Genomic DNA, 25,658 nt, shown 5'->3' on the forward strand with positions numbered 1-25,658 from the left:
GTGCTCGCTCCCGAGGGTTGCGGGGGAGGCGCCCTATCATCGGGGCTGAGCGATAGCTCCAGTCCAGCGGTCTCCGAAATGGTTCCATTTCCACCCGGTCGACCTAGCAGATCTGCTCCCGGTGTTCCTGATATCTGTGCTCCACGAAGGTAATCAATCATTGTGGACTGTAAAGGAAGACTTTGCCGTGGAGGGGCAGCGGCGGAGGACAAGCGGCCCCTTCTCTTTGGCATTTTTCTTTCCCGGAGCTTTCTGAGCGTCCGAACTAGTCAGCGGCCATTTTGAATCCCTGGAGAAACATTTTTTTGCTCATGTCTGGTAGTTCTTGACCCATGTTGTTTTTCTGTGGGGAGCATCTGGAAGCTCTGAAATATTTTCTGCAAGAAGCACTTGGTAATTTTATACTTGAATTCCTCCTCTTATGAAGTTTTTACTTGTAGTATATGGTTTTTGCTCAGTCCTCATATGCTTTGCTACACAAATACTGATGAGCTGTGGGCTGTACAGAACTTTTTATAATGCAGAGTTTGCAGCTCATTGGTCTCTCTCTCCATCATCTGGCTGATGGGCAAAAACCTGCACGATCTGGGCTAGTCAAACTCAAGGGAAGAAAATTAGCAGGGAAGAACAAATTTTTCCTTGCTATTGAAGATTAAAAACATTCACCACAAAATTAAACTGATGAGTACTGTCTCTTTAGAATGATTTTGAGGTGAAATTGAGGTATGGTAGAAATATAACTGGATATTTTTGTGCAACATGAATTTAGGGGTCCATTTTCAAAGGGATTATATGCTTAACCTTTGGCACTAGGGCTGAGTACCTACATTTAGGAACTAATAAGCTTCTAAATTTGGGTGTTTTTGAAAGAGTTAGGGCAGGGGGAAAGTTTAGGCACTTGCACTGATTATCAACAATGAGTATCTAACCTACAGTCGTAAACTGAACAGAAATTAATTGCTGTCTTAAGTTTAGGTATCTAATTAGTGAGCATTTTTTGAAAATTGCTCCCCTAATCATGTGTGCATAGATGACACTATATTAAGAAGAGGAACTCTGTGGTTCATTTGATGTTGGTTTGCTCTCCTGCTATTAGGTTGCCTGTATGCAGTTCATAAACATTGTGGTTCACTCTGTGGAGGATATGAATTTCCGAGTTCACCTGCAATATGAGTTCACAAAGTTGGGTCTGGAAGAGTTCTTGGAGGTAATTTAAAGTATTGCATGATTTTGATATGCTAAGGCAGAGATGACAGAGGATTCAAAGGGTGAGGGAAAATGAGGGCAATGAATTTTGGGTCTTCTGCTTATATGAAATGCGACAAGTGTGGTATATAATACTTAAGGAAAAATTACTGTGGCTTTTCCTTTCTGAGGTTTCTGGTCCTATGTACTCTGGGGAAATTTTGTTTTGTTTTTTTAGCTGTCTGCTTCCTGCATGTCTGTAGTGCAAAATGTGCTCATGTATTGCCAATTGAGTAGCAAAACAGATTGTTGCATAGGGAAGGAGGAAGTTTCTTTTACTAACTGGCTATTGAAAATGCATATTACAGCTGCGAATCTATTTACAGCTAATTAAACCTTCTTTGGGTCTCATTCCAAATGTCTTTGGTGGTGGGATGAGGTTATTATTATTAACTACTGTTAAGGGGTGGGCAGAGTAGGCAGTGGCTGTGTTCACATCGGGCTCCTACAATTCAGGCTAAATAATACAGTATCCCCGGGATTCTATAAAGAAAGTCTTAATTTCCATGCAGAAATCAAAGCGTATTATATAACAATGCATGTAACTTAGGAGTATGTTTACTAAGGTGCATTAGCATTTTTAACACACGTATAAATTTAAGGCGCTTTAAACGCTAACGCGCCCATACATTTCTATGGGCGCGTTAGCGTTTAATGCTCATAAAACCATTTATGCACGTTAAAAATGCTAACGTGCTCAAAGCGCCACTTAGTAAACATAGGCGTTAATTTGTTAACTAGCTAACCAGTTCTGTTAATTGGAAATTAACAAGCAATTATCAGCACTATTTGGCATTAATTAAGATTTACGTGCACAACTCGCTAAGGGATCCTTTTACTAAGCTGCGGAAAAAGCGTGTTTTTGACGCGTACTGAGGCACACTTTTACGGCAGCGGGTAAAAGGCTGTTTAAAAAAGAAAAAAAAAGAAATGGCCATGCGGCAAGTGAAGCACTTGTCACATGGCCATTTCGGGGGGAGCACTTACCACCACCCATTGAAGTGATGGTAAGGCTCCCTTGCTAACTCAGCAGTAACCGGGCAGCATGTGGCACTGCTCGATTACCGCCAGGCATACACCGGTGCTTCAAAAATAAAAATATTTTTGTAGCACCAGAAATGGAGTTGGGGGGTGGGAACTACTGCTTGGTTGCTGCTGTAGCTGAAGGTACTTTTGCTACCGCCACTTAGTAAGTGTATTCTGTAACGTGGTGCACTTAAATTCTAAGTTGCATAGTTGAAAAGGGAGCGTGGCCATGGGCGAGATGTGGGCGTTTCTAAAATCTATGCATGTTATAGGATTCAGCCATTCTGTGCCTAATCTAGGCATCGGGATAAGACTGCATTTGGTCATGTGGAGAGGTGCTTGGCGTTGTTTTATATGCTGTGTGGAAATTTAAACCTATTCTATAAAATTTAGGCGTACTTTAAAGAATACGCCTAGGCATATTTTTTTCCCACATGGAATTTTCAGGCGCCATATATAGAATCTAACCCTAATTGTTTACTTATTGCTCAAAGTTTTACATACTTCTGCTCAGTCTATGTTGGGGTACTAGTCCTGAGCTTAAATTGAGTTTTCTTTCCTTCAGTAAGGGGCCATTTTAGAACGCCGTGGTAGAGCTACCATGTGTTATCATGCGCCAATCTGGCACTCCATGGGAGCCGGCGGTAGTACTGCCCCCACTGCATGCCATTTCCGGTGTGATCGTAAACATTTTTTTTAACTTTTACCACCAGGTTAGCACAGGATCCCTTACGGCCTCCTAAATAGGAGGCGGTCAGCACTCTCCAGGAAATGGCTGCATGGCAAGTTTGTACTTACTGCACAGCCATTTCCTTAAAAAAAAAAAGCAGCAGTAAAAGAGGCCTCAGCACATAGCAAATCCACATTCCGAAGCCACCGCAGTGCCCCTTTTACTCCAGCTTGGTAAAAGGGCCCCCTAGTTAATTTCATTGTTTTGTTTGGATAAAAGTAACTTTTGTCTCCCGCCTTACAAGCAAGCAACCATTCTTGTTGCTTGTGATCTGAGCTGGATCTACAACAACAACAAAATCCTCCAGTGATCTGCATCAATTGGATCACCAAACGCAGTGCTTTTTTTGTGCCGGTACGCAACGGTACGGCGTACCGGCACCTTTTTTTTTCCCCCCCCCGCCCCCGCCCCCGCCCCCGCCCCGTGAGTCCATGTCCCACACGCAGTGCCAGCCCCCATTTCCGGCCGCTGCTGCTTCTCCTGTTGAGCAGCAGCGGCCGCTACACAAAGAAAAAGATTTTTTTAAAAACTTCAAACCTGGCTGAAACGCGGCACCCCGGCACTGTAGACAGCCATTAGGCATTGGCTGTTGCCCCGCAGCCGCTCCTCCTCTTGCCTCTACGTCACTGCCCCTGGAGGAAGACCCCGGAGGAGCGCAGTGACGTAGAGGCAAGAGGAGGAGCGGCTGCGGGGCAACAGCCAATGCCTAATGGCTGTCTACAGTGCCGGGGTGCCGCGTTTCAGCCAGGTTTCAAATTTTTTTTGTTAATCTTCTTTTTCTTTGTGTAAGCGGCCGCTGCTGCTCAACAGGAGAAGCAGCAGCGGCCGGAAATAGGGGCCTGGTGCCGCGTGCGTCGCGACTTCGCGCCGTTCGCGCCAAACTTGGCAGGGAGAGGGAATCCAACAGAGGGAAGGATTGGGGAGAGAGAGAAAGAGGGAAACCAACAGAGGGAAGTTTTGGGGAGAGAGAGAAAGAGGGAAAACAACAGAGGGAAGGATTCGGGAGAGAGAAAGAGGGAAAACAACAGAGGGAAGGATTGGGGAGAGAGAGAGAGAGGGAAAACAACAGAGGGAAGGATTGGGGGGGGGGGGGAGAGAGAGAGAGAGGGAAACCAACAGAGGGAAGGATCCGGGAGAGAGAAAGAGGGAAATCAACAGAGGGAAGGATCCGGGAGAGAGAAAGAGGGAAATCAACAGAGGGAAGGATTGGGGAGAGAGAGAGGGAAACCAACAGAGGGAAGGATTGGGGAGAGAGAGAAAGAGGGAAGGATTGGGGAGAGAGAGAGAGGGAATCCAACAGAGGGAAGGATTGAGGAAAGAGAAAAAGAGGGAAACCAACAGAGGGAAGGATTGCGGAAAGAGAAAAAGAGGGAAACCAACAGAGGGAAGGATTAGGGAGAGAGAGAAAGAGGGAAACCAACAGAGGGAAGGATTGTGGAGAGAGAGAAAGAGGGAAACCAACAGAGGGAAGGATTAGGGAGAGAGAGAAAGAGGGAAACCAACAGAGGGAAGGATTGTGGAGAGAGAGAAAGAGGGAAACCAACAGAGGGAAGGATTAGGGAGAGAGAGAAAGAGGGAAACCAACAGAGGGAAGGATTGTGGAGAGAGAGAAAGAGGGAAACCAACAGAGGGAAGGATTAGGGAGAGAGAGAAAGAAAGAGGGAAACCAAGAGAGGGAAGGATTGAGGAGAGAGAGAAAGCGGGAAGGATTGGGGAGAGAGAGAAAGAGGGAAAACAACAGAGGGAAGGATTGGGGAGAGAGGGAAAAACAGATGGAAGGATGGGGAAAGAGAGAGAGAGAGGGAAGGATTGGGGAGAGAGAGAAAGAGGGAAACCAACAGATGGAAGGATTGGGGAGAGAGAGAAAGAGGGAAACCAACAGATGGAAGGATTGGGGAGAGAGGAGAAAAACAGATGGAAGGATTGGGGAGAGAGAGAAAGAGGGAAAACAACAGAGGGAAGGATTGGGGAGAGAGAGAGAGTGAAAAACAGATGGAAGGATGGGGAGAGAGAGAGGGAAAACGGAAGGATAGGGAGAGAAAGAGGGAAGACGCTGGATGGAAGAATGCAGAAATAGGGGAGACACTGGAAGGATGGGGAGAGAAAGCAGAGCTGCTGGATGGAAAAGGGGAATAGAGAAAGACTGGAGAATAAGAGGAAGGGGCATGGGGAGAACAAGGGTGAGGAAAAGATGAAAAGCCACAGGTAGATGAAGGAAATTAATGAATGGATAGTAAGAATGAATTAAATCTGGACAGAGAGAGAGCCTGAAAAATATTGAAGAAAGCAAAGAAAAAGGAGACAAAAATGACAAATGGCACAGAAGAGTTAAGCGAAAACAAAGGAAAGGAGAATCACAGACTGGGACCAATATGGAAAGAAAAACAGTCACCAGACAACAAAGGTAGAAAAAAATCATTTTATTTTCATTTTAGTGTTTGTAATATGTCCAATTTGAGAATTTACATTGGCTGTCTTATTTTGCACTGGGTATACTACTACTACTACTTAGCAAATCACGTTATTTTTGTCTCCTATAGTACTGTAATATTTTCAATGATGTCTGTTTATATGCGCCATGGCTGGTATAGGGGGTGTGGTTAATGTGGGTGTGGCTATCATAGGGGTGGAGCCATATGTGGTGACCCCGCCCATAATGAGTACCGGCACCTTTTTTTCTACAAAAAAAGCACTGACCAAACGACATCAGGATCAGAAACTGCAAAATGTTGAAAACGTAACTGCAATTCTGTGAGTTGAAATTCATATTTTAACTTATATTATCTCTACATTTCTGATATCCTGCTGAACTCCCTCTGCAATAAACTTCCAAATAATTTCACAGGAGTGGAATACAGCCATTTGATCTATGTCTCTAGCAAACAGACGTGCCTGCTAGATATTAGATAAAAACTATTTTACCTGTTTCAAGATTTAAAAGCACAAAATATAAATAGAATAAGCAGTTATACTGAAACTTGACTGACTGCATATCTATTAGAGAATCTCAATTTTCCTAGGATGCAAACACTTCAAAGGGACTCAGACCCTCATCAAGGACCATCTGTATAATTAACACTCCACTGTTAATTGCTGCCAAAGACAAACTGGCTTTTTGTTATACTGAATAGCTGGAGGGCTCTGTAATCTTACCTACTTTAAACAAGAATGTGCTTTGGCCTAGTAAACCAAAGATCATCATACATCCTAATAATCTGGGGAAGAAGAAACAAGACTCCCCCATCCACCTAGAGGACACAAACCCAAGAGGCAAAACTCTTATCTAGCTATACCCACACGAATAGTTACTTACCACCATCAAGTAACCCCTAAAACTACAACCACAACCAACAGACCAGTACTTGGAAACTTGTGCCTAGTAAATACCAGACCATCCAATAAAAAATTTCATATGATCCATGATGTTATCAGTGAATACCACTTAGATATCTTGGGAATAACTGAGACCTGGCTGGATGAAAGCGGAAGAGTACCATTAGCTGAACTATGTCCCACAGGATTCACTATCCTGCATCAACCAAGACAAGGGAAGAGGGGTGGAGGGGTAGCAGTCCTGATCCGAGAGACCATCAAACTGCTCAGACTCTCCATCCCCCACCTGTCTGAGTCGGAATGCCTCCTAATCCAGCTGGGAGATAAGGAACCAGTGTGGCTGCTCATGGTCTACAGAGCACCTTGCAACAGCACATCATCTGTGCAAGAACTGAATCTGGTGACAGAGGTAACCCTGAGCTACTCTAGGTTACTGATCAAGGGAGACTTTAACCTACATACTGAAACTCCAGACACCACTACTGCTGCCTTCCTTGATATGATGGCAGCTCTAGGATTCATTCAGGTGATCAAATCTCCAACCCATGAAAAGGACTATATGCTAGACTTGTGTTCAACACACAAGGCTGGTGGCATTGAGAACACCCCTATCATGGACTGATCACTTTCTAATCAAATTTTCTATTAAGGACTACATAAAACAGATGGGACCCAATCAATGCTTGGAAGGAAATGCGAGACATAACAAATCTGACTGTTAACTTCCTGGAAGCCTTGTCCTACCCTCATGTGGATGAAAAAATGATGACAGTGTCAGAACAGGTTGATATCTGGAATGCATGTTTAGCAAGGGCATTAGAAAAAACGGTCCCTCTAAAGAAGGTCCTGTGCTCTACAAACAAATGTTCCCCAAGTTCTCCCAGAACTATGGGTCCTTAAGCGTCAAGGACATCATTTTTAAAGAAAATGGTGAAAATCTCACCTAGATGAAGACAGGCTCAACAGTAAGGAACACATCACATGGCAATTATCGCCAGGCTTTAACAGACAAAACACAATATTTCTCTCAACATATTGAACAAGCTGCAAATTCAACCAAGCAACTACTTAAAATAGTAAACAGCCTACTGCAAACCCCACAACAGAACTAGCCTTTCCAGTCACAGCTAACCAGCAATGATTTTGCCACATACTTTGCCAACAAAATTAAAGATCTCCATCGGGACCTATACACAGTCCCATCAAAGTTCCTACCAGCTAATGAAGCTAATGAAGCCGATTTTGGTCGTCCCTGCGACGGAAAGCAGTTGAGGACGCCCAAAATCGGCTTTTGATTATGCTGATTTGGGCGACCCTGAGAGAAGGACGCCCATCTCCCGATTTGTGTCAGAAGATGGGCGTCCTTCTCTTTTGATTATGCCGCTGATTTGTATCTGGATTTTCAAAAGGCATTTGACAAAGTACCTCATGAAAGACTCCAGAGGAAATTGGAGAGTCATGGGAGAGGAGGTAGTGTATTGTGGATTAAAAACTGGTTAAAAGATAGAAAACAGAGTAGGGTTAAATGGTCAGTATTCTCAATGGAGAAGGGTAGTTAGTGGGGTTCCCCAGGGGTCTGTGCTCGGACCGCTGCTTTTTAACATATTTATAAATGACCTAGAGATGGAAGTAACTAGTGAGGTAATTAAATTTGCTGATGACACAAAGTTATTCAAAGTCGTTAAATCGCGGGAGGATTGTGAAAAATTACAAGAGGACCTTACGAAACTGGGAGACTAGGCGTCTAAATAGCAGATGATGTTTAATGTGAGCAAGTGCAAAGTGATGCATGTGGGAAAGAGGAACCCGAATTATAGCTACGTCATGCAAGGTTCCACGTTAGGAGTCACGGACCAAGAAAGGGATTTAGCTGTCGTCGTTGATGATATGTGGAAACCTTCTGCTCAGTGTGCTGCTGTGGCTAAGAAAGCAAATAGAATGTTAGGTATTATTAGGAAAGGAATGGAAAACAAAAATGAGGATGTTATAATACCTTTGTATCGCTCCATGGTGCGACTGCACCTCGAATATTGTGTTCAATTCTGGTCGCCGCATCTCAAAAAAGATATAGTGGAATTAGAAAAGGTGCAGAGAAGGGCGACGAAATGATAAAGGGGATGGGACGACTTCCCTATGAGGAAAGGCTAAAGTGGCTAGGGCTCTTCAGCTTGGAGAAAAGGCGGCTGAGGGGAGATATGATAGAGGTCTATAAAATAATGAGTGGAGTTGAACTGGTAGATGTGAAGCGTCTGTTTACGCTTTCCAAAAATACTAGGACTAGGGGCATGTGATGAAGCTACAATGTAGTAAATTTAAAACGAATTGGAGAAAATTGTTCTTCACTCAACGTGTAATTAAACTCTGGAATTCGTTGCCAGAGAATGTGGTAAAGGCGGTTAGCTTAGCGGAGTTTTAAAAAGGTTTGGACGGCTCCCTAAAGGAAAAGTCCATAGACCGTTATTAAATGGACTTGGGGGAAATCCACTATTTCTGGGATAAGCAATATAAAATGTTTTGTACTTTTTTGGGATCTTGTCAGGTATTTGTGACCTGGATTGGCCACTGTTGGAAACAGGATGCGGGGCTTGATGGACCTCTGGTCTGACCCAGTATGGCAATACTTATGTACTTATGACCTGCCCCCATGCTCAACACAACATACACAGTAGTAGATATCAAAAGGTGTTTTTTGAAATGTAAATTATTTTTCCCACACAGGCTCCAGCAGATGACATTACTCACTGTTGAGGTCTTGTGATTTTGTTTGTCCTTAGAGAATAATGACAGCTTGCTACATTCAGTGCTTGTTGAGGTGTGTGTTCAGATGTTTTGGGTTGTAGCTTGGCGTTGGTTGTACTTTGACAGGGCCACAGTTGCACCCCTGGACTACCTGACATACCCTGCTGCCTTTTCTCAAGACCCTGAAGAAATAGTCCCCTGGGAGAGAGAGTGCTGGGGTGACGTCAGCACGTTTTAGTGCCCTGCTGATTTGTTAAAGGATGTTGTGTTCGCGCTGTATTTTCAAGCTTGAGGACCTTTTTGTATTAGAAGCACTGGCGTCCCTGATGAAGACAGTTTTGAAATGGAAATTTCTGTAGGATGTGTGAACCAACAGTGAAACAGTGACAATTTTTTCATTCAGATAAGTCTATTCCTATTGGCTTCTAAGATTGGTTTCAGTGCAGCCGTTTTGTTTTTATGTTCTATCAAGCAGTTTAATAGAGTGGTGTTATTGGTGGGAATAAAAAGTTTTCTCCCTCTTTCAACAGTGGGTCCTATTTCTATTTGTAATTGTATTTGGAGACCCACCAGAAAAATATGTATGTTCACTAAATTTCATAAAACTCTTATTAAAAAAAACAACCCCCCAAACAAACAAAGAAAACAACTTTTATTCACTTTGTATTTGAAAGGGTGTATTCACAAAGAAAATTAAGGGCTACATTTAAAGGAGTAAAACATGATGTATAGAGCTTTGAAGTGAGCCGCTTTGGATCAGCCTATACTGAACTCCTTGTATGCCCTTTTCAAAATTATATAGATTTTAAGTTAATATTCTTTTGGTGGACTTCCTAATATTTTTCTTAGAGGGATTGACTTTCTTTGGAATATTTTCTCAAGATCCAACATTGTTCCCACAGAAGTCAAAGCACACGGAGAGTGAGAAGCTGCTGGTGCAGATTCAGGCTTACCTTGATAATGTCTTTGATGTTGGAGGTCTGCTTGAAGATGCAGAGACTAAGAACGTGGCACTGGAGAAGGTGGAAGAACTGGAAGAGCACTTATCACATGTAAGACTTTCCCCCTTGTTGCCTTGTCTTAGGATTTTTATGTTGCGAATGGAAGTGTAGTTGGCAGTGCTATTAAAGCCTGTACCAGTGGAGATGAATATAATGGTATATTCCAGTTTCTCTGTTCGTCTGGCTCATGCCTATGATAGAGCCCATTTGAAGTATGCTTCCCAGTCATATATCTACACCAACTTTGGTTGGGTAAGTCCAAAACGGATTTTGTATAAAGGGAAAGGTTGATTCTGCAAAGGTTTTTTTTTTTTAAATTTTGTAGAAGCAAATTGAATTGTGGCATGGTTGTATGGGAAGGGCTGTGCCTTTAGGTGGGTTGGAGTAGTCAAGGTGAGCATATAGAATGAACGGTATTTGCTTGGGTTAGCTGATTGGATGGTTGGATTGAATCGTAGCTGCCTATAATTGCATTTGTGGTTTATCTTCAGCTGACAGAGAAGCTGTTGGACTTGGAGAATGAGAACATGATGCGAGTAGCAGAATTAGAGAAGCAGCTGCTACATCGAGAAAAAGATCTGGAGACCATCAGGGTATGAAGTAACTAACTTGCTAGTCATACACACCTAAGGAGTGACACTGGCTGCACATACTAAAGCAGGACATGTTTATCCATTCCTACCCTAGCTAAGATGATGATCAAGCACCTTTCTGATTTCTCGTGCAACTTTCTTTAAATTAGTCCCTTTATTTTTCTAACTCCTGTTAGTCTGTCTTATATGCTCCATCTTTGCTTACTCACTATGCTGTCTATTAAAATGTTTTATTGCATATTGTGTTTATATTATAATGTAGCATATTATGCCATACCTTGTACTAATATTTGAATACTTTTACTGCTGTAATTGTTTATTGCTTGTTTTTTACTTCTTCTTGCTGTACACCGTCTTGAGTGAATTCCTTCAAAAAGGCGGTAAATAAATTTAAATAAATAAACGAAGGAAGGAAGGAAGGAAGGAAGGAAGGAAGGGGAGGATGAAGAGAGGTAGGGTAATATACTGCACTGGAGATAGGGCAAGGATTAAGCATGATGGGAAGAGGGGCAGGAGAGGGAAATTCCAAAATAGGGAGCCAACTCCATCATTTGTGGTTGATCATGTAGCCTGCTTTCATGTTTTAGAAACTGGGATGGGTGTGTATTTCACCTTAGGAAACATTCACCTGCCATTTGTGTGTGTGGGACAGGAGACTTATGAAAACACAAGCCACCAGGTGCACACGCTACGGAAAATCATAAAGGAGAAGGAGGAGGCATTCCTGCGCCAGGTCAACCTAGAACAACGCCTTCGACACCTGGAGCAGACAGGCAATATCCAACTGCTCAAAGAGGCTGAGGGGAGTACTGACATCTTGTCGCTGGGAGTCCTGGGCCTTGAAAGCCGGATTCTTTCTGAGATACAATCCCTGCCTGCTGAACTGCCTCCCATAGAGTTAGAACCTCCACCTCCGCCCCCACCTCCTCCACCACCACCACCACCGCCAGCTCCACCCCCACTGCCAGGTAAGCGTATTTCTAACAGAGGCAGAAATATAACAAGCAGCATAATAATGGGATGTCTGCCAAATGCTGAGCTTATGACCTTTTTCTATCCATTCAGACAAGTGCCCCCCACCCCCGCCACTTCCTGGTGCCTCACCGTCCGTTGTGATGACTGTTGGATTGTCAGGTTAGTGTTCTGTTTATAGAACTCAAGATGTGGGGGAGGGGAGAAGAAGGGCGGGGCTGCTTGTGCTGAGGAGGAAGGAGGAGCTGAGGGTTGGAATGGAGGCTGTTGCCTAAGCCTGGGTTGCACTGAGAGGGACGTGGGTGTGGTGGTGGGATGGAAGCAGTGCACAGTCTGATTATGATGTTATGTTTGGCTTCCTTTGAAGCAATCCGGATAAAGAAGCCAATCAAAACCAAGTTCCGCCTTCCGGTCTTTAACTGGACAGCACTTAAACCCAATCAGATCAATGGGACAGTGTTCAGTGAGCTCGACGATGAGAAGATACTAGAGGTGAGTTGTGGTATTTTTATTCAGGATAAAAAGTCTACACTGATTTCCTTTTAACTGTACAGTAAATGCGTAAGACTGCTCAGAGGAAGCAAATATTGGGGATCCATTGGTTCTGCTCTGATGAAAGTCTCACTAGGGCTTCCTTATAGTGCTACTAAAGGAAGTTTATATTGAGGGAGAGGAAACCATTCTGGCACTGCTGAGTGGAAGCTAATATTGGGGACTTTGTTGATATTGTAGGGTCAAGGACACTGGGAATCCTTGTTGGCACTGTGGAGAGGAAGCCTGCATTTGGGGGTTTAATGTTTAAGGTAGCACACCTGTACCCAGGCATGAAGGGATGTTTATTCTAAATGTTTCTACCAGGAAGAGAATGAGATGGAGGTATGCATTTGATTTATATATTAAAAATATATTGTTTTTCCTTTTTTTGAGGATCTGGATTTGGACAAGTTTGAAGAACTTTTTAAGACCAAAGCACAGGGCCCTGCCATAGACCTAAACTGTTCAAAAAGCAAATCCAGCCACAAGGCAGCCAGCAAGGTGACTCTTCTGGAAGCCAACCGAGCAAAGAATCTCGCTATCACACTGCGGAAAGCAGGCAGAAGTACAGAAGAGATCTGTAAAGCCATCCACATGTATGTAAACCCATTTTCTATGCCTCCAAAAAGAATTGGAAGAATGGTCAAGGGTTTAGCAGCTAAATTATTCAGGGTCGTCAAGTCGCAGGAGGAATGTGAACGATTACAGGAGGACCTTGCGAGACTGGGAGAATGGGCGTGCAAGTGGCAGATGAAGTTCAATGTTGACAAGTGCAAAGTGATGCATGTGGGTAAGAGGAACCCGAATTATAGCTACGTCTTGCAAGGTTCCGCGTTAGGAGTTACGGATCAAGAAAGGGATCTGGGTGTCGTCGTCGATGATACGCTGAAACCTTCTGCTCAGTGTGCTGCTGCGGCTAGGAAAGCGAATAGAATGTTGGGTGTTATTAGGAAGGGTATGGAGTCCAGGTGTGCGGATGTTATAATGCCGTTGTATCGCTCCATGGTGCGACCGCACCTGGAGTATTGTGTTCAGTACTGGTCTCCGTATCTCAAAAAAGATATAGTAGAATTGGAAAAGGTACAGCGAAGGGTGACGAAAATGATAGTGGGGATGGGACGACTTTCCTATGAAGAGAGGCTGAGAAGGCTAGGGCTTTTCAGCTTGGAGAAGAGACGGCTGAGGGGAGATATGATAGAAGTGTATAAAATAATGAGTGGAATGGATCGGGTGGATGTGAAGCGACTGTTCACGCTATCCAAAAATACTAGGACTAGAGGGCATGAGTTGAAGCTACAGTGTGGTAAATTTAAAACGAATCGGAGAAAATTTTTCTTCACCCAACGTGTAATTAGACTCTGGAATTCGTTGCCGGAGAACGTGGTACGGGCGGTTAGCTTGACGGAGTTTAAAAAGGGGTTAGATAGATTCCTAAAGGACAAGTCCATAGACCGCTATTAAATGGACTTGGAAAAATTCCGCATTTTTAGGTATAACTTGTCTGGAATGTTTTTACGTTTGGGGAGCGTGCCAGGTGCCCTTGACCTGGATTGGCCACTGTCGGTGACAGGATGCTGGGCTAGATGGACCTTTGGTCTTTCCCAGTATGGCACTACTTATGTACTTATGTACTTATGTACTTATTCTGCCCTTGGCAGTAAGCGGCTTGCAAGCTGCTTCCAGCCATGGGCTGACCTAACTCTGCATATTCAATTCTGGGTCACGCATGCCTCCTGACATTCAATATCTGGGTTTGTGCACTGACCCAGAAGTTAAATAGGCACCAGCCAATATTCAGACCGGTGCTCAGTTAATTCAGCACATAAAGTTAGGATAGCCTTTTTGCTGTCCTAACTTTTACTCTTGGGGGAATTCTGCACTACTGTGCAATGCATAATTTGGAGAGAATTCTCCCCTCCTCCTCCGCGGACTGCGCATATTTCTGCCTTTCCCATGCAGAATTCGGTCCAGAAGAGGAACTGCACAGCTGCAGGTTGGACTGCTTCTTCCACTACTGCCTCGGTTCCTGTTGATTCCTTTAAGCTGAGCAGCTGTATGGAGGCCCGCGCAGCTCAATGGAACAGAAGAGCAAAAAGCACCTGACCTGCAGCTCTGCCTCCCCCTACAGAGGTGGACCAGTGAGTGTGCAGGAGGGGGAGCTCTGGATAAATGTGGTGTGTGCAGGGAGGGGGGCTGGAAAAATATAGATGGGGTGTGTGTGCTGGGGTTGCTGGAAAAAGGGTGGATGGAGTGTGGGTGCACCGAGGAGGACTGGGAAAAGGGTGGATGGAGTAGGTGCACAGAGGGGGGCTGGGGAAAGGGTGGATCGAGTGTGGGTGCACGGAGGGGGGTAGAGAACAAAGGTTGCTGGAGTGTGGGTGCGGGAGGGGGGCTGGAAAAAAGATGGATGGTGTATGTGTATGCGGGGGGGGGGGGGGGCTGGAAAAAAGGTGGATGGAGTTGTGTACATTGGGGAATTTGAAGAAAGATGGATGGAGTGTGGGGGCTTGATAAGATGTATGGAGTGTGGATGCAGGTAGGGGGCTGAAAAAAGGGTGGATAAAGTGTGGGGGGCTGGAAAAAGGTGGGTGAGGTGATGCTTGCGCACGCCATGGAAATGGGGTGCAGGTCTGCATGAAAGTGCATGGAAAATGGGGGTAAGGGGTATTTCATACCTGGGGGAGATACCAATGGAGGGCGGGCCCAGGAACAACAGACTGACGTCGGAGAAGGGAGAAGCAAATGGCGATCAGATGTTTTATCCCGTGCAGCACCTTCACATACAGGTGAGAGGCGCTGCACGGGACGGTAATGCGGAGGGGGGTTCCGGTGTAGGGTGGGAGCGGTGGCGCCGATCCCAGGGGGGCGGGGCGGAGGCGGAGGATGGCGGGAAGTGGAGCCCTGGAGCAAGGGACAGGACACACAGGAAGGGGGGGGGGGGGACCGGGGATGAGAAAATTTGGAGATTTGTTTTTATTAAAACCGGCTGAAGCGGGGAACAGCAGCGATCTCGGGGGGGGGGGCAAGGGCGCCCATACAGGACGCTCCTGACGAGCGCCTTTGCCCCCTCCCGATCTATTTGGATTTTTTTTTGTTTTGGTTAGTGCAGGGGGAAGTGGGGAGCCACGTGTTTGTGTTGTGGTTTTTTTTGGACGTTTGTGTCATGCGCAGAGCAGCCAGCATAATGCTTGGCTGCTCTGCGCATGATTTAGGGGCCGATTATGACGGGGATTACGATTCATTGATACATTGTACTTCTGGATACCGCAACGAACATGTTTGACCTGTTTTTTTGGTGCATGCTTCGGTTTTTCAAAATCGTTAAGGACTTTAACAATTTAGATTTTTTTACGTTTGTTTGATGCATCTGGGCCTCACTTAGCTGGTTAGCAGAGTGAATATTGTTGCTAACCGGCTAAGTGCTGGCTCCACCCTCGGACCACTCCTGACCTTGTCGTTTAGGGAATGGCCAGTTAGTGGAGATATTCAGCAGCTCTACCCATTTAACTGCTGCCAAATATTAGCGGCCAGACAGCTCTCTTGCCCAGTTACACCCTTTTAAATATCAACCCCTATAATAAAAAAAAAAAAAATACAAAGCCATGAATTTAGGGTGCTAAATCCAAAGACAAAAATACCATTTTGGAAAGTTACATATAGGAAAGAGAGCTAAGGGGCAGAAGGGTCATCATCTCTGATAATCTAGTCAGTATGTCACCCGTATGGAAAAACTAGTATACTTGAGCACAGGAGGAGTCTGATGAAATTAAAGAGTATTTAAAAAGTGGACTAGATTTTAACACATGTTTTAATGGTGAAAATGCAGGGTCATGCATTTGACCTGTACAAACTCTGGTGGGAGCAAAATACTTTTATGCACAAAGAAGAGCAGTTCCTATGTGTGATTATATCTAATGATCTTAAGGTGGCCAAACAGGTAAAAAAAAGGTGGTGGCAAATAACAGAAGGATGCTTGGGTGCATAAGAAGAGGAATGGCCAGCAGGCTACTAAAATAGTCAGTGGCTTTCATCATAAAGCATATGGGGGACAGACTTAAAAGAACCCAGTATATATATTTCAGAAGAAAGGCAGGAGAGGGGAGATATGGGGTTTGGCATAGCCAGATCTACTATTTTGGGTGGGCCCATAGTTAACTTGGATGGGCTTTTCCAAACCCCCCCCCCCCCCCCCTTAGCTCAGCCTCTATCCTTCCCAACCCCTGCCCCGCTCCCAAAGACCAGCATCTGCCCCTCTCTGAATCCCCTGTCCCTCCCTGGTGTACCTCAAAGGTGTCCCGGCAGCCGCAGTGATTCATCTTTGCTGGTTGCGCCAGCCCCCACAGGCTTCCCTCTGCCATATTCCACCAGTGAGGAAACTAGTGACATCAGCAAGGGCGGGGACAAGGCAGAGGGGAGCCTGCGGGGATTGGTGCAGGCAGCGAAGATGAATCACTACAGCCACCAGGATGCCTCTGAGATACACCAGGGAGGGATGGGGGTGGGGGGGGGGGGGGGATTCAGAGAGGGTGCAGATGCTGGGCCTTTGGAGGAAGAGAGGGGAGTTAGGTGCTGCTGTTGGCTGGGCCTGTGCCCACCCAGTCCCATCCATAGCTATGTCAATGGTTTGTAAGAAGTGTGATGACCTGAGGAACCTTTGAGCATTGCGTTTGGGATTGCTTAGAAATAAAGTAGTATTGGGAAGTAATATGGGAACATTGGTGATGTATGGGGATCGGAATAGAAATTAAGCCAGAGGTGTGTTTACTGGAATAGAGGAAGAAATTATATTGGAGCTCTGCTGCAGCTATTCTGTTTGTTAATGAAGGTATGCCTAATTGCTAAAAAAGGGTATCCTGATACAGTGGATTTCAGAGACACCGCCTGTATTAACCTTAGGTAGAAAGCAGATCCATGAATAACGGCCTTGAATGCAGAGAAACAAGCAATGTATACATTTTTGAAGAAATGGAGATCCCATATCTTATGTCTCTGACCCCTAGATTGTAAATTGGGCTGGTGAACTCTGGCTGTATGAGATAAAGTGGTTATGTACTTGGCTTGGGGAAGAAGGGTAGGGGATACTGGGAGGAGGGTGTAGAGATGATTTAGTGGGTATTGGGACAAAAGGGGAGGGATGTGAAAATGGAAAAATTATAAGCTGTACCAAGTGAATTGAAATATTGAGTTATATCGTGTGTATACCATTACTGTACTGATGTAATGTTGGAATAATGGTTCAATAAACAGGAGGTGAGCCTCTTTCAGTTGAAAGGAGGCTCTGGAATGAGGGTCATAGGATGAAGGTGAAAAAGGATAGACTCGGGAGTAATCTAAGAAAACACTTCTTTATGGAAAGGGTTGTGGATGCATGGGACGGCCTCCTAGCAGAGATGGGAGAGACCTGGGCAATATCTGAATTCAAGAAAGCGTGGGACCTGTAAGGGAGAGAGAGGAATTGTAGAGCATAGTAGTCGCCATGGATGGCCAGACTTGATAGATAGTATGGTCTTATCATTTCTGATATTTGTATGTTCTGTCACTACCGTGGTAAAAATCCACTTAATCACCTATGTGGTAATCAAATGGTATGCAAACAGATTGGGTATAGTCATCAGAATCGGATGGGCCACACAGGCCATAGCCCAATCAACCCTGAACAACACTCTGCTTCTCTTACACTTCTGTTGCTGCAGTTCCCCCTTATGTGAATTGGAGCTAAGTCGAATACCTGCCTTGAGCCACATTCTCTTCTCTTGCACATGGGTTGGAATATTGTGCTGATGGGTTTTGCACTGCATGGCTATAGGCATGACACTTGAGCCCATGTGCAGGGGAGGAGTAAGCAGCTTGAGGAGCCACCGCTGTATAGGAGAGGATCAGATGGGGTGTGGAGTGCTTTATGTGTGATAAGAATAGGGGGCAGGAGGAGTTGGGGATTGGAGAGAATGTGAGAGGATTAAATTAGGTAATCAAGGAGGGGGGGTGGATTGTGTGTGACCGAGTAACCAGATGAATGGCACAGTGGGAATAAGTGAGAGGACTGGGAAGGCACAAGAAGAGTGAAGGGACCACTGGAAATGTGAGAGGATTTAATGAGGAAATAAAATAATGCATGATTTGAAGAGGTGGGGGGTTACAGGGGGTGTGAGGGCAGAGGAAATATGAGAGGACTGAGATGCGAATGCTGAAAACTCTGGCGCTGGAAAAATACCACCACAACAGCGCAGCGAAGGAACTCCCTAATGCTCCAATGCTAATGACATGCAAATTTAGGTGCGTTACTAGTGTTGAGCATTAGGGAGTTTGGTGGGATAATAGTGTCTACTGCATGCGCTGAAGAGTCGTGCATTAAGCTATGATAAAGCAAGCCCCTAAAAGCTACCACTTCACTTAGGAAAAGGGTAATGTCCAGAGGGAAACCAATAATACTCACTTTCCTACCACAATCTAGCAAGACTAACACGTATAGAAATAGATACCCTCTCCAACACAGATTAGAATGAGCATTGAGGTGAAGAATCAAGCAAAGAAGCAGGGTGTTCTGTAGTTTCTAGGAAATAAACACACATGAGGATTTTTTAAAATAGTTGATGTTATACTATACTATAAAGGATTTCTATTCCACATATAACATCATGGATTCAAGGCATATTTTCAACTAAAGTAAACCCCTAACAAAAAAAAGGGGGTTCTACTAAATAATTTAATTACATACATTTATAATACTTTTAATCACAGTCCTATTGTGAAAATAAAAAATGTTATCAGAGCCTTTTGAAATAAAAAAAATACGATGACAACTGTCTAATCTGTATAGGCAGTTGGTTCCATATTCTTACTCCCTGAAATGAAAAAGACTGCTCAAGTTGTTTTTTATTTGAAATATTTTTCATTGAAGGAAAAAAATCTTGTAGTTATGTTGAACTCTGGAAGTATAATAATCATTTGTGTTAAGCTCTCTGTATTCATACCATGGAGAGACTTGAAGACCAGACAAGCTGTTTTAAACTCAATACATGAGTTAACAGATAACTGATGGAGCTTATTCAACAGAGTGGTTGCACTTTCAAAACTCTTCAATCCAAAATTCAAACTAGAAGCCATGTTCTTTAATAACTGTCATTTTCTTCGTAATTTAACTGAAATTGACCTATATAGAAAGTTACAGTAATCTAGTTGTGACAGTAATGTTAATTGACCTATGATTCTAAAATTGTCTGAATTTAGTTTAGATCTGATTGAACTTAGCTGCTGTAACTTGAAGAAAAATCTCTTTGTTAATGCTTAATCTGAGATTTAAATGTTAGTTTAAAATCCAGAATAATACCTAAAACTTGTGACTATTTTCAAAACTTCTCCTGATGTTAAAGTAAGCTCTTTCTTTGGAATATTGTCCTAATTTCCACACCAAAGCAATTTTATTTTGAATTTATTTAATTTCAAATGATTCTCGTGAGATACATGTATCTATCTGAGAAATTAATTTTTCTCAAATTGTTTTCTCAAAAGTGCTGCTCTGTTCTGGACAGAGAGAGAAGATGTTGTCTGCATAACTTAGTATGAAAATTCCTACGTGTGTGAAATATTGCCCTAATGGACTAAGAAAGATATTGAACAATGATGGTGATATGGTGAGCCTTGAGGAACACCATGTTCCAGCTGCCAAACAGCAGATAGCGTATTCTTCTTTTATGCACAGTATTTTCTATTCTTGCAGGATGTGGAGAGATAAGATGTGCAATACTGCACATCCTTACACATACTTTACAAGAATAATTAAGGCAGATAGGACCTTACGGACTAAGCAGTTGAGGCATGAGCTTTTCGGGAACCTTAGTCCAGCCCTTCAGATGACATAGGCTCTAGTTCTCGAAAGCTCATGCCTCAGTAAATTGGTTAGTCTGTGAAGTGCCACTTGCCGTTGTCATGTTTGTTACAACAGATTAACACAGCTGCTGCTTTGAAATAATTTTAGAAGAGGGAAAGGGAAATGGGACTTGATATACCGCCTTTTTGAGGTTTTTGCAACTACGTTCAAAGTGGTTTACATTTATTCAGGTACTTTTGTACCAGGGGCAATGGAGGATTAAGTGACTTGCCCAGAGTCACAAGGAGGAATCGAACTCAGTTCCCCAGGATCAAAGTCCACTGCACTAACCACTAGGCCACTCCTCCACGCCAAGAGGCTCTGTTTGGCAGTGTCTTTGTAAAATACAGCTGGAATTTTCCTTTCCATGTCCTGACCTGGATGTCTTAATTCCTCTCTGCACCTTGTATCTAAAATTGGGCTTCATGACTGGTTTACTGTTTTGAAAAATGGTAAAGGTTTAGTTGAATGCAGAGTAGCAACTGGTTTGGGCTGATTAAATATTTTGCTCTGTGCATCTTGCAGGTTTGACCTGAAGACACTACCTGTGGACTTTGTTGAGTGTCTGATGCGTTTCTTGCCAACGGAGGCAGAAGTAAAGCTGTTGCGGCAATATGAGAGGGAGCGTAAACCCCTGGATGACCTCTCTGATGAGGATCGCTTTATGATGCACTTTAGTAAGGTGGAACGGCTTGCTCAGAGGATGACTATTATGACATTTTTGGGAAACTTTGATGAGAATGTCCAGATGCTCATGCCGGTACGTATCTTCATCCAGCCTACCTTCTTGTGGGCACTGGTGCATTATCCCCCTAATTCTATAAACTTGCATGCTCAAATTTCCAACTAGCATGCAAATTTTCATGTGCAGTTTGCAGAATAAGGCCAGTTGCATGTGTAACTTAATTCACTAATTGGCTGCTAATTGGAGTTAACAGCCAATTATTGGCAGCAATTGGAGATTACACACGTAAGTGCTCTTAGTCTGTATTCTATATGTTGCATGCTCAAATTCCAGAACATGCAATTTCAAGGGATGTGTGGACCTGGGAAGGGCATGGGCAGGTCGGGGGCATCAGCAATTATGTGCTCGAGATATAGAATACTATCATTTATGCACCCAACTGCCTACAGTTAGGCGCAAGCATTTGGCATAAGCACTGACATTTAAAGTTAGACACTTAAATGTGGATTAACGTATGTGTGCACAACTGCCATTATAGAATTCGTGCTTAGCACGCATCATCCTGGCACTTAAATTTTGGCAACCTTTTGAGAATTTACCCCTGTCTGTTCAGCGAATCACTCCCAAGAATAATTTCTTCCCTTCTTAGTCTCTCTAGCCCTTTTCATTGTTGTACACTGGGAAACCCATGTCTTAAACATGAGCTATACGTTTTTCAGGCTGGCCTGCCCCTGAGACACATTCTGGATAGATAATCTGCAGGATGCATTCTTGTACAAGAATGGTCAGGGAGTGTTGGAAATTCAAATACAAAATGGGTGAAAAAGGGACACTAAAGCTTGGAATGCAGGGTGAATGGACAGGGGTTACAGAAATCATCAGGCTGTTGAAAATAGCTTAGCCTGTAGGAAGATTTTCACTATATATTTTTCCTGGCCAGTATGCCCAGTTCCATGGATACAGTTCAGTGGGTGGGGTGTACATGGTATTCCTCATTAATAATTTTCCTTTGTATTTTCAGCAACTAAATGCAGTAATTGCTGCTTCAGCATCAGTAAAGTCCTCTCAGAAACTGAAGCGGATGCTAGAGGTGAGCTGCTTCTGTGACATGGGGTGGCAATGTGTAGCAAGGAAGAGGGCTGTTCATTTAAGTTCATACAGGTCTACTAATGCAAATTTTTCCAGCTTTTACAGAGATTGACTAGCTGTCTTCCTTTGAACTAAGTGGAGGCTGATGGGCATGAAAAGGGAGTATGGGGAGAGCATGAAATTGATACATAGGAGGGAGAAGACTTCCTTACCCCTTGCCCACTTATCCATCTCAGGGGTCAGCCCTGCAGTTGCTCACCTCATTTTACGGAGGTAGTTTAGCCAATTAAGTGCATGCTCTCAAAGCTGTGTTCTGTATAGCAGCAGCACCAGAAAATTAAAGGGCCCACTGGCCCAAATTGGAGTTCCTCAGACACTCTTTTCTGATCCTTGATGGTCCAGTGGGCCCAATGCTGCTCCTTCCACCCACAGGTCCTTATTTTGGGCTACACGGCTACACCTTATGTAAAGTCAGATCAGCTGGGTTCATCCTTTTCTCTCTTGAGACCCTGATTCACCCCTAAGAGCCTGAGGAGGGAGGGAGGGTGGGGTGGGTGATAGCAGCAGGATCAATCCCCACTCACTCCTGCCCAGCAGCTACCTATCCAAATATGATACTGGCTGACCTCTACTGGTAGTTTTACAGTATTACCACTGTGGCCTGATCATTCCCCTCTATGGCAACTAGTTAATAATGCTTGCTTTTCTCTCTCTCTCTCTTATTATTCCCCCCTTAATACTAAACTAGGTCCTTCTTGCTTTTCCCCCCCCCCTCTCTCTCTCTCTCTCTTTTTATTCCCCCTTAATACTAAACTAGATCCTGCAGTGCCTGCTAGAGTCTATCTGTTAATGCTGTGGTACAAAGTTTTTAAAACTAAAGGGAAAAGACTATGGAGATTAGTTGATAAAATTTGGTTTTTTATATTTTTATTTTGCTACAATTCCTCCTTTAAACCCCAATCTTTAAGTTCCCAAAGCACAAAGCAAAATAGTGTTCACTTACCAGAGAAATGTCTCTAAATTCAACCTCGCTATCGGGATACCCTATCTTCCCTCTTTTGTTGATATCTTTGAAAGATACCTTGTTCAAAACCACGTGCTTTTGAACAACTGTTGGCCTTCCTCCAGTTTCTAGTTTAAAAGCTGCTCTATCTTCTTTTTATATGCCAATGCCAGCAGCCTGGTCCCACCCTGGTTAAGGTGGGGCCCATCATTCCGGAATAGACTCCCCTTCCCCAGAATGTTGCCCAGTTCTGTACAAATCTAAAACCCTCCTCCCTACACTATCACCTTATCCATGCATTGAGACTGCAGAGGCTGGAGCTGCGCCTTTCTCTTGGGCTCTGGACGTGGAACAGGGAGCACTTCTGAAAATGCTACCCTAGAGGTTTTGGAATTGGGCTTCCAGAACCTCTGTCCCACATTTTCCTATGTCATTGGTACCCACAGGTACCAAGACAGCCGACTCCTCTCCAGCACTATCTAAAATCTTATCTAGTTGACGCATGAGGTCCACCACCTTTGCACCAGGCAGGCAGGTGACCGGACGATCCTTACTTCCACCATCCACCCAGGTATCTACATGCCTAATAATTGTATCACCAACTACAGCAGCTATCCTAACCCTTCCCGGTTGGTCAGAAGTTCTTGAAGACATATCCCTCAGTGCAAGAGGATAGTGCATCTCCTCGTGGGCAGGCACTGGCTACAGGAGTACTTCCTACTTCACCAGGGTGAAGCTCTTCTTCTAAGAGACCTCCCTCTTCCAAGGCAGCACAAGGGCTACCAGACTAGAGTTGAGACTTCTCTACAACGGGTCCCTGTAGGTCTCCTCTATGTACCTCTGTCTCCCTCAGCTCCTCCAAGTCTGCTACTCTAGCCTCAAGAGAATGGACTCCTTCTCTGAGAGCTGGGAACTCTTTGCATTGAGCACACACGTATAACCTCTCACCAACTTGGAGATAACCATACATGTGACACTGAATGCAAAAAACTGAATAGCACCCCACTTGCTGCTGGACTGCTGTCAGCATCTTAGTATTATAGGGTTGTTTAATTAAAACTTCTTAAGTTACTAGGGATATCAGAGGAGCATAAAGAACCTTAAGATTATATGGTATAATGTGTAATTTATTTAGTGTTTGCTTCTCAAAAACTATTACATGTAATTAAAACTCTAATGAAAACTGTCCTCTTGTCCTAATTAGATTAATTAACTATAAATGAAGAGTTAGGCTAGGGGTAGGTGGGGGTGGGAATGAAGACTGAACTAGGTCCTGCTATGCCTTCTAGAGTCTATCTGTTAATGCTGTGGCAGAAAATTCAAGTGTTAAAACTATAGGGGAAAGGGTATGGAGACTAGTAAATAAAGTTTGCTTCTTCCTTTTTTTTTTTTTTTTAATTCTAACTGTGTTTATCAATACTCTACAATTCCTCTTTTAAACCCAGTCTTTAAGTTACCAAGCACAGAGCAAAACAATGTCCTCTTCTCTCAGGACTTCTCAAAAAGAAAGTTAAGTGGGACCTTTCCTCTCTTTACAGTTCGGATTCTAAGGGGACTGCTTCAAACAGACCCTTTGATGTTAACTGAGTAATCAGATTGCTCTTAGTAACCTTTGCATTATTCTACTTCCTCACACCTTAATTAACACCAAATATAGGTCAGTAGCAGTGCTACCTCTCCAGCAGGCAAAGAACAGAAAATAACTTTCTTTTAGGATGAAGTTGGAGCCCTGCAACTATCCTTGTATGTGGAAATGTCCTGGTTCTTCTCTGTACCCACTGTTGTATCAGTAAGGCTTCTGTGAATGTAGATTGTTTAAATTTAATACCTTGATGGTCCAGTGTAAGTGTACAGGGTCAGGGGTCATTATTTTACAGGGTACATAATTTAATTGCATTCTCCCTCTACCCATACCTGACTGAAAAACACCCATCATGGAGTATCTGGACTCATGACCGCCCCCCCCCCCCCCCCACACACACACACATACACACACCATGAGAAATGCAGAATACCAGGAGTAAAATAACCACCTACCATACTCCTAATAAACAACAAGGTAGTAAAATAAAAGAAGGTTTAAAAAAAATTCACCCAATATGACCTGAGAGGGCACCCAATTGATTTAAAATGGGACTTTGAGCATGAGGAGCCAAAGAATGTACATACATCCCCCAAACAGAATAAAATTGACGCTGGTATTTGAAAGTAAACTGCATAGCTCTGAGGCCCATCAGAAGCAGCCTGTGGAGCTTATTCCTCCAATGCTGGTACTGCGGGGCTTCCGATTTGGTCCAATATTGCAAAATACACTTCTCCCCACTTTACAAGCCTTCATTATCCAGGCTTTTTGATTTTTAGTTTTAATGCCCCAAAGTTGAAACCTGACCCAAGGGAATACCACCAGGGAGAAATGAAATATGTTGGTGTAAAATTCTTTCTATATAATGCATCAAAGACCTCCAGAAGGACTTGATAAGCTTATATTCCCAAAATGCATGATAAAAAGTATTAGGAAGCTCCCCACATTTGAGCTAAAGAGGTGTATCAATACAGCCCATCATATTATTATTATTATTTGTAGCATTTGTATCCCACATTTTCCCACCATTTTGCAGGCTCAATGTGGCTTACATATTGCCGTAAACGGCATTAGCCGATTCCAGTCTGAACAAATACATGGTTTGGATTAATTCAAAGCGATATTGTGGTAGAATGAGGTACATGTGTGGTAGGTACAGTTGGGGGGAACTTAGGGAGAGGGGAGGAAGAGTCATGTAATGCCCATTACGGTCTTTGGTTACATTGTGTCGCAGATGTCCTGTTATTTTATGTTGGGTC

General features: G+C 43.8%; 1 protein-coding gene across 4 annotated transcripts in view; it reads left to right on the forward strand.

Moving 5' to 3' along the window:
• Window positions 1-25,658, forward strand: part of FMNL3 (formin like 3) — a 263,779-nt gene that overhangs the window by 198,584 nt on the left and 39,537 nt on the right. For all 4 annotated transcript variants that reach the window (XR_003941482.1, XM_030196846.1, XM_030196847.1 and 1 more), the window contains 9 exons: window positions 1,097-1,207; window positions 9,976-10,125; window positions 10,566-10,667; window positions 11,320-11,635; window positions 11,733-11,801; window positions 12,007-12,131; window positions 12,567-12,769; window positions 20,566-20,800; window positions 21,747-21,815. Coding sequence is in view for 3 of the 4 variants with exons in the window: in XM_030196846.1 (XP_030052706.1) it covers window positions 1,097-1,207; window positions 9,976-10,125; window positions 10,566-10,667; window positions 11,320-11,635; window positions 11,733-11,801; window positions 12,007-12,131; window positions 12,567-12,769; window positions 20,566-20,800; window positions 21,747-21,815 (1,380 nt within the window). In the remaining variant the exon portion in view is untranslated. The remainder of the gene's footprint in view (window positions 1-1,096; window positions 1,208-9,975; window positions 10,126-10,565; window positions 10,668-11,319; window positions 11,636-11,732; window positions 11,802-12,006; window positions 12,132-12,566; window positions 12,770-20,565; window positions 20,801-21,746; window positions 21,816-25,658) is intronic.

This window comes from Microcaecilia unicolor, chromosome 3, assembly GCF_901765095.1.
Source record: "Microcaecilia unicolor chromosome 3, aMicUni1.1, whole genome shotgun sequence".
Taxonomy (NCBI): domain Eukaryota; kingdom Metazoa; phylum Chordata; class Amphibia; order Gymnophiona; family Siphonopidae; genus Microcaecilia; species Microcaecilia unicolor.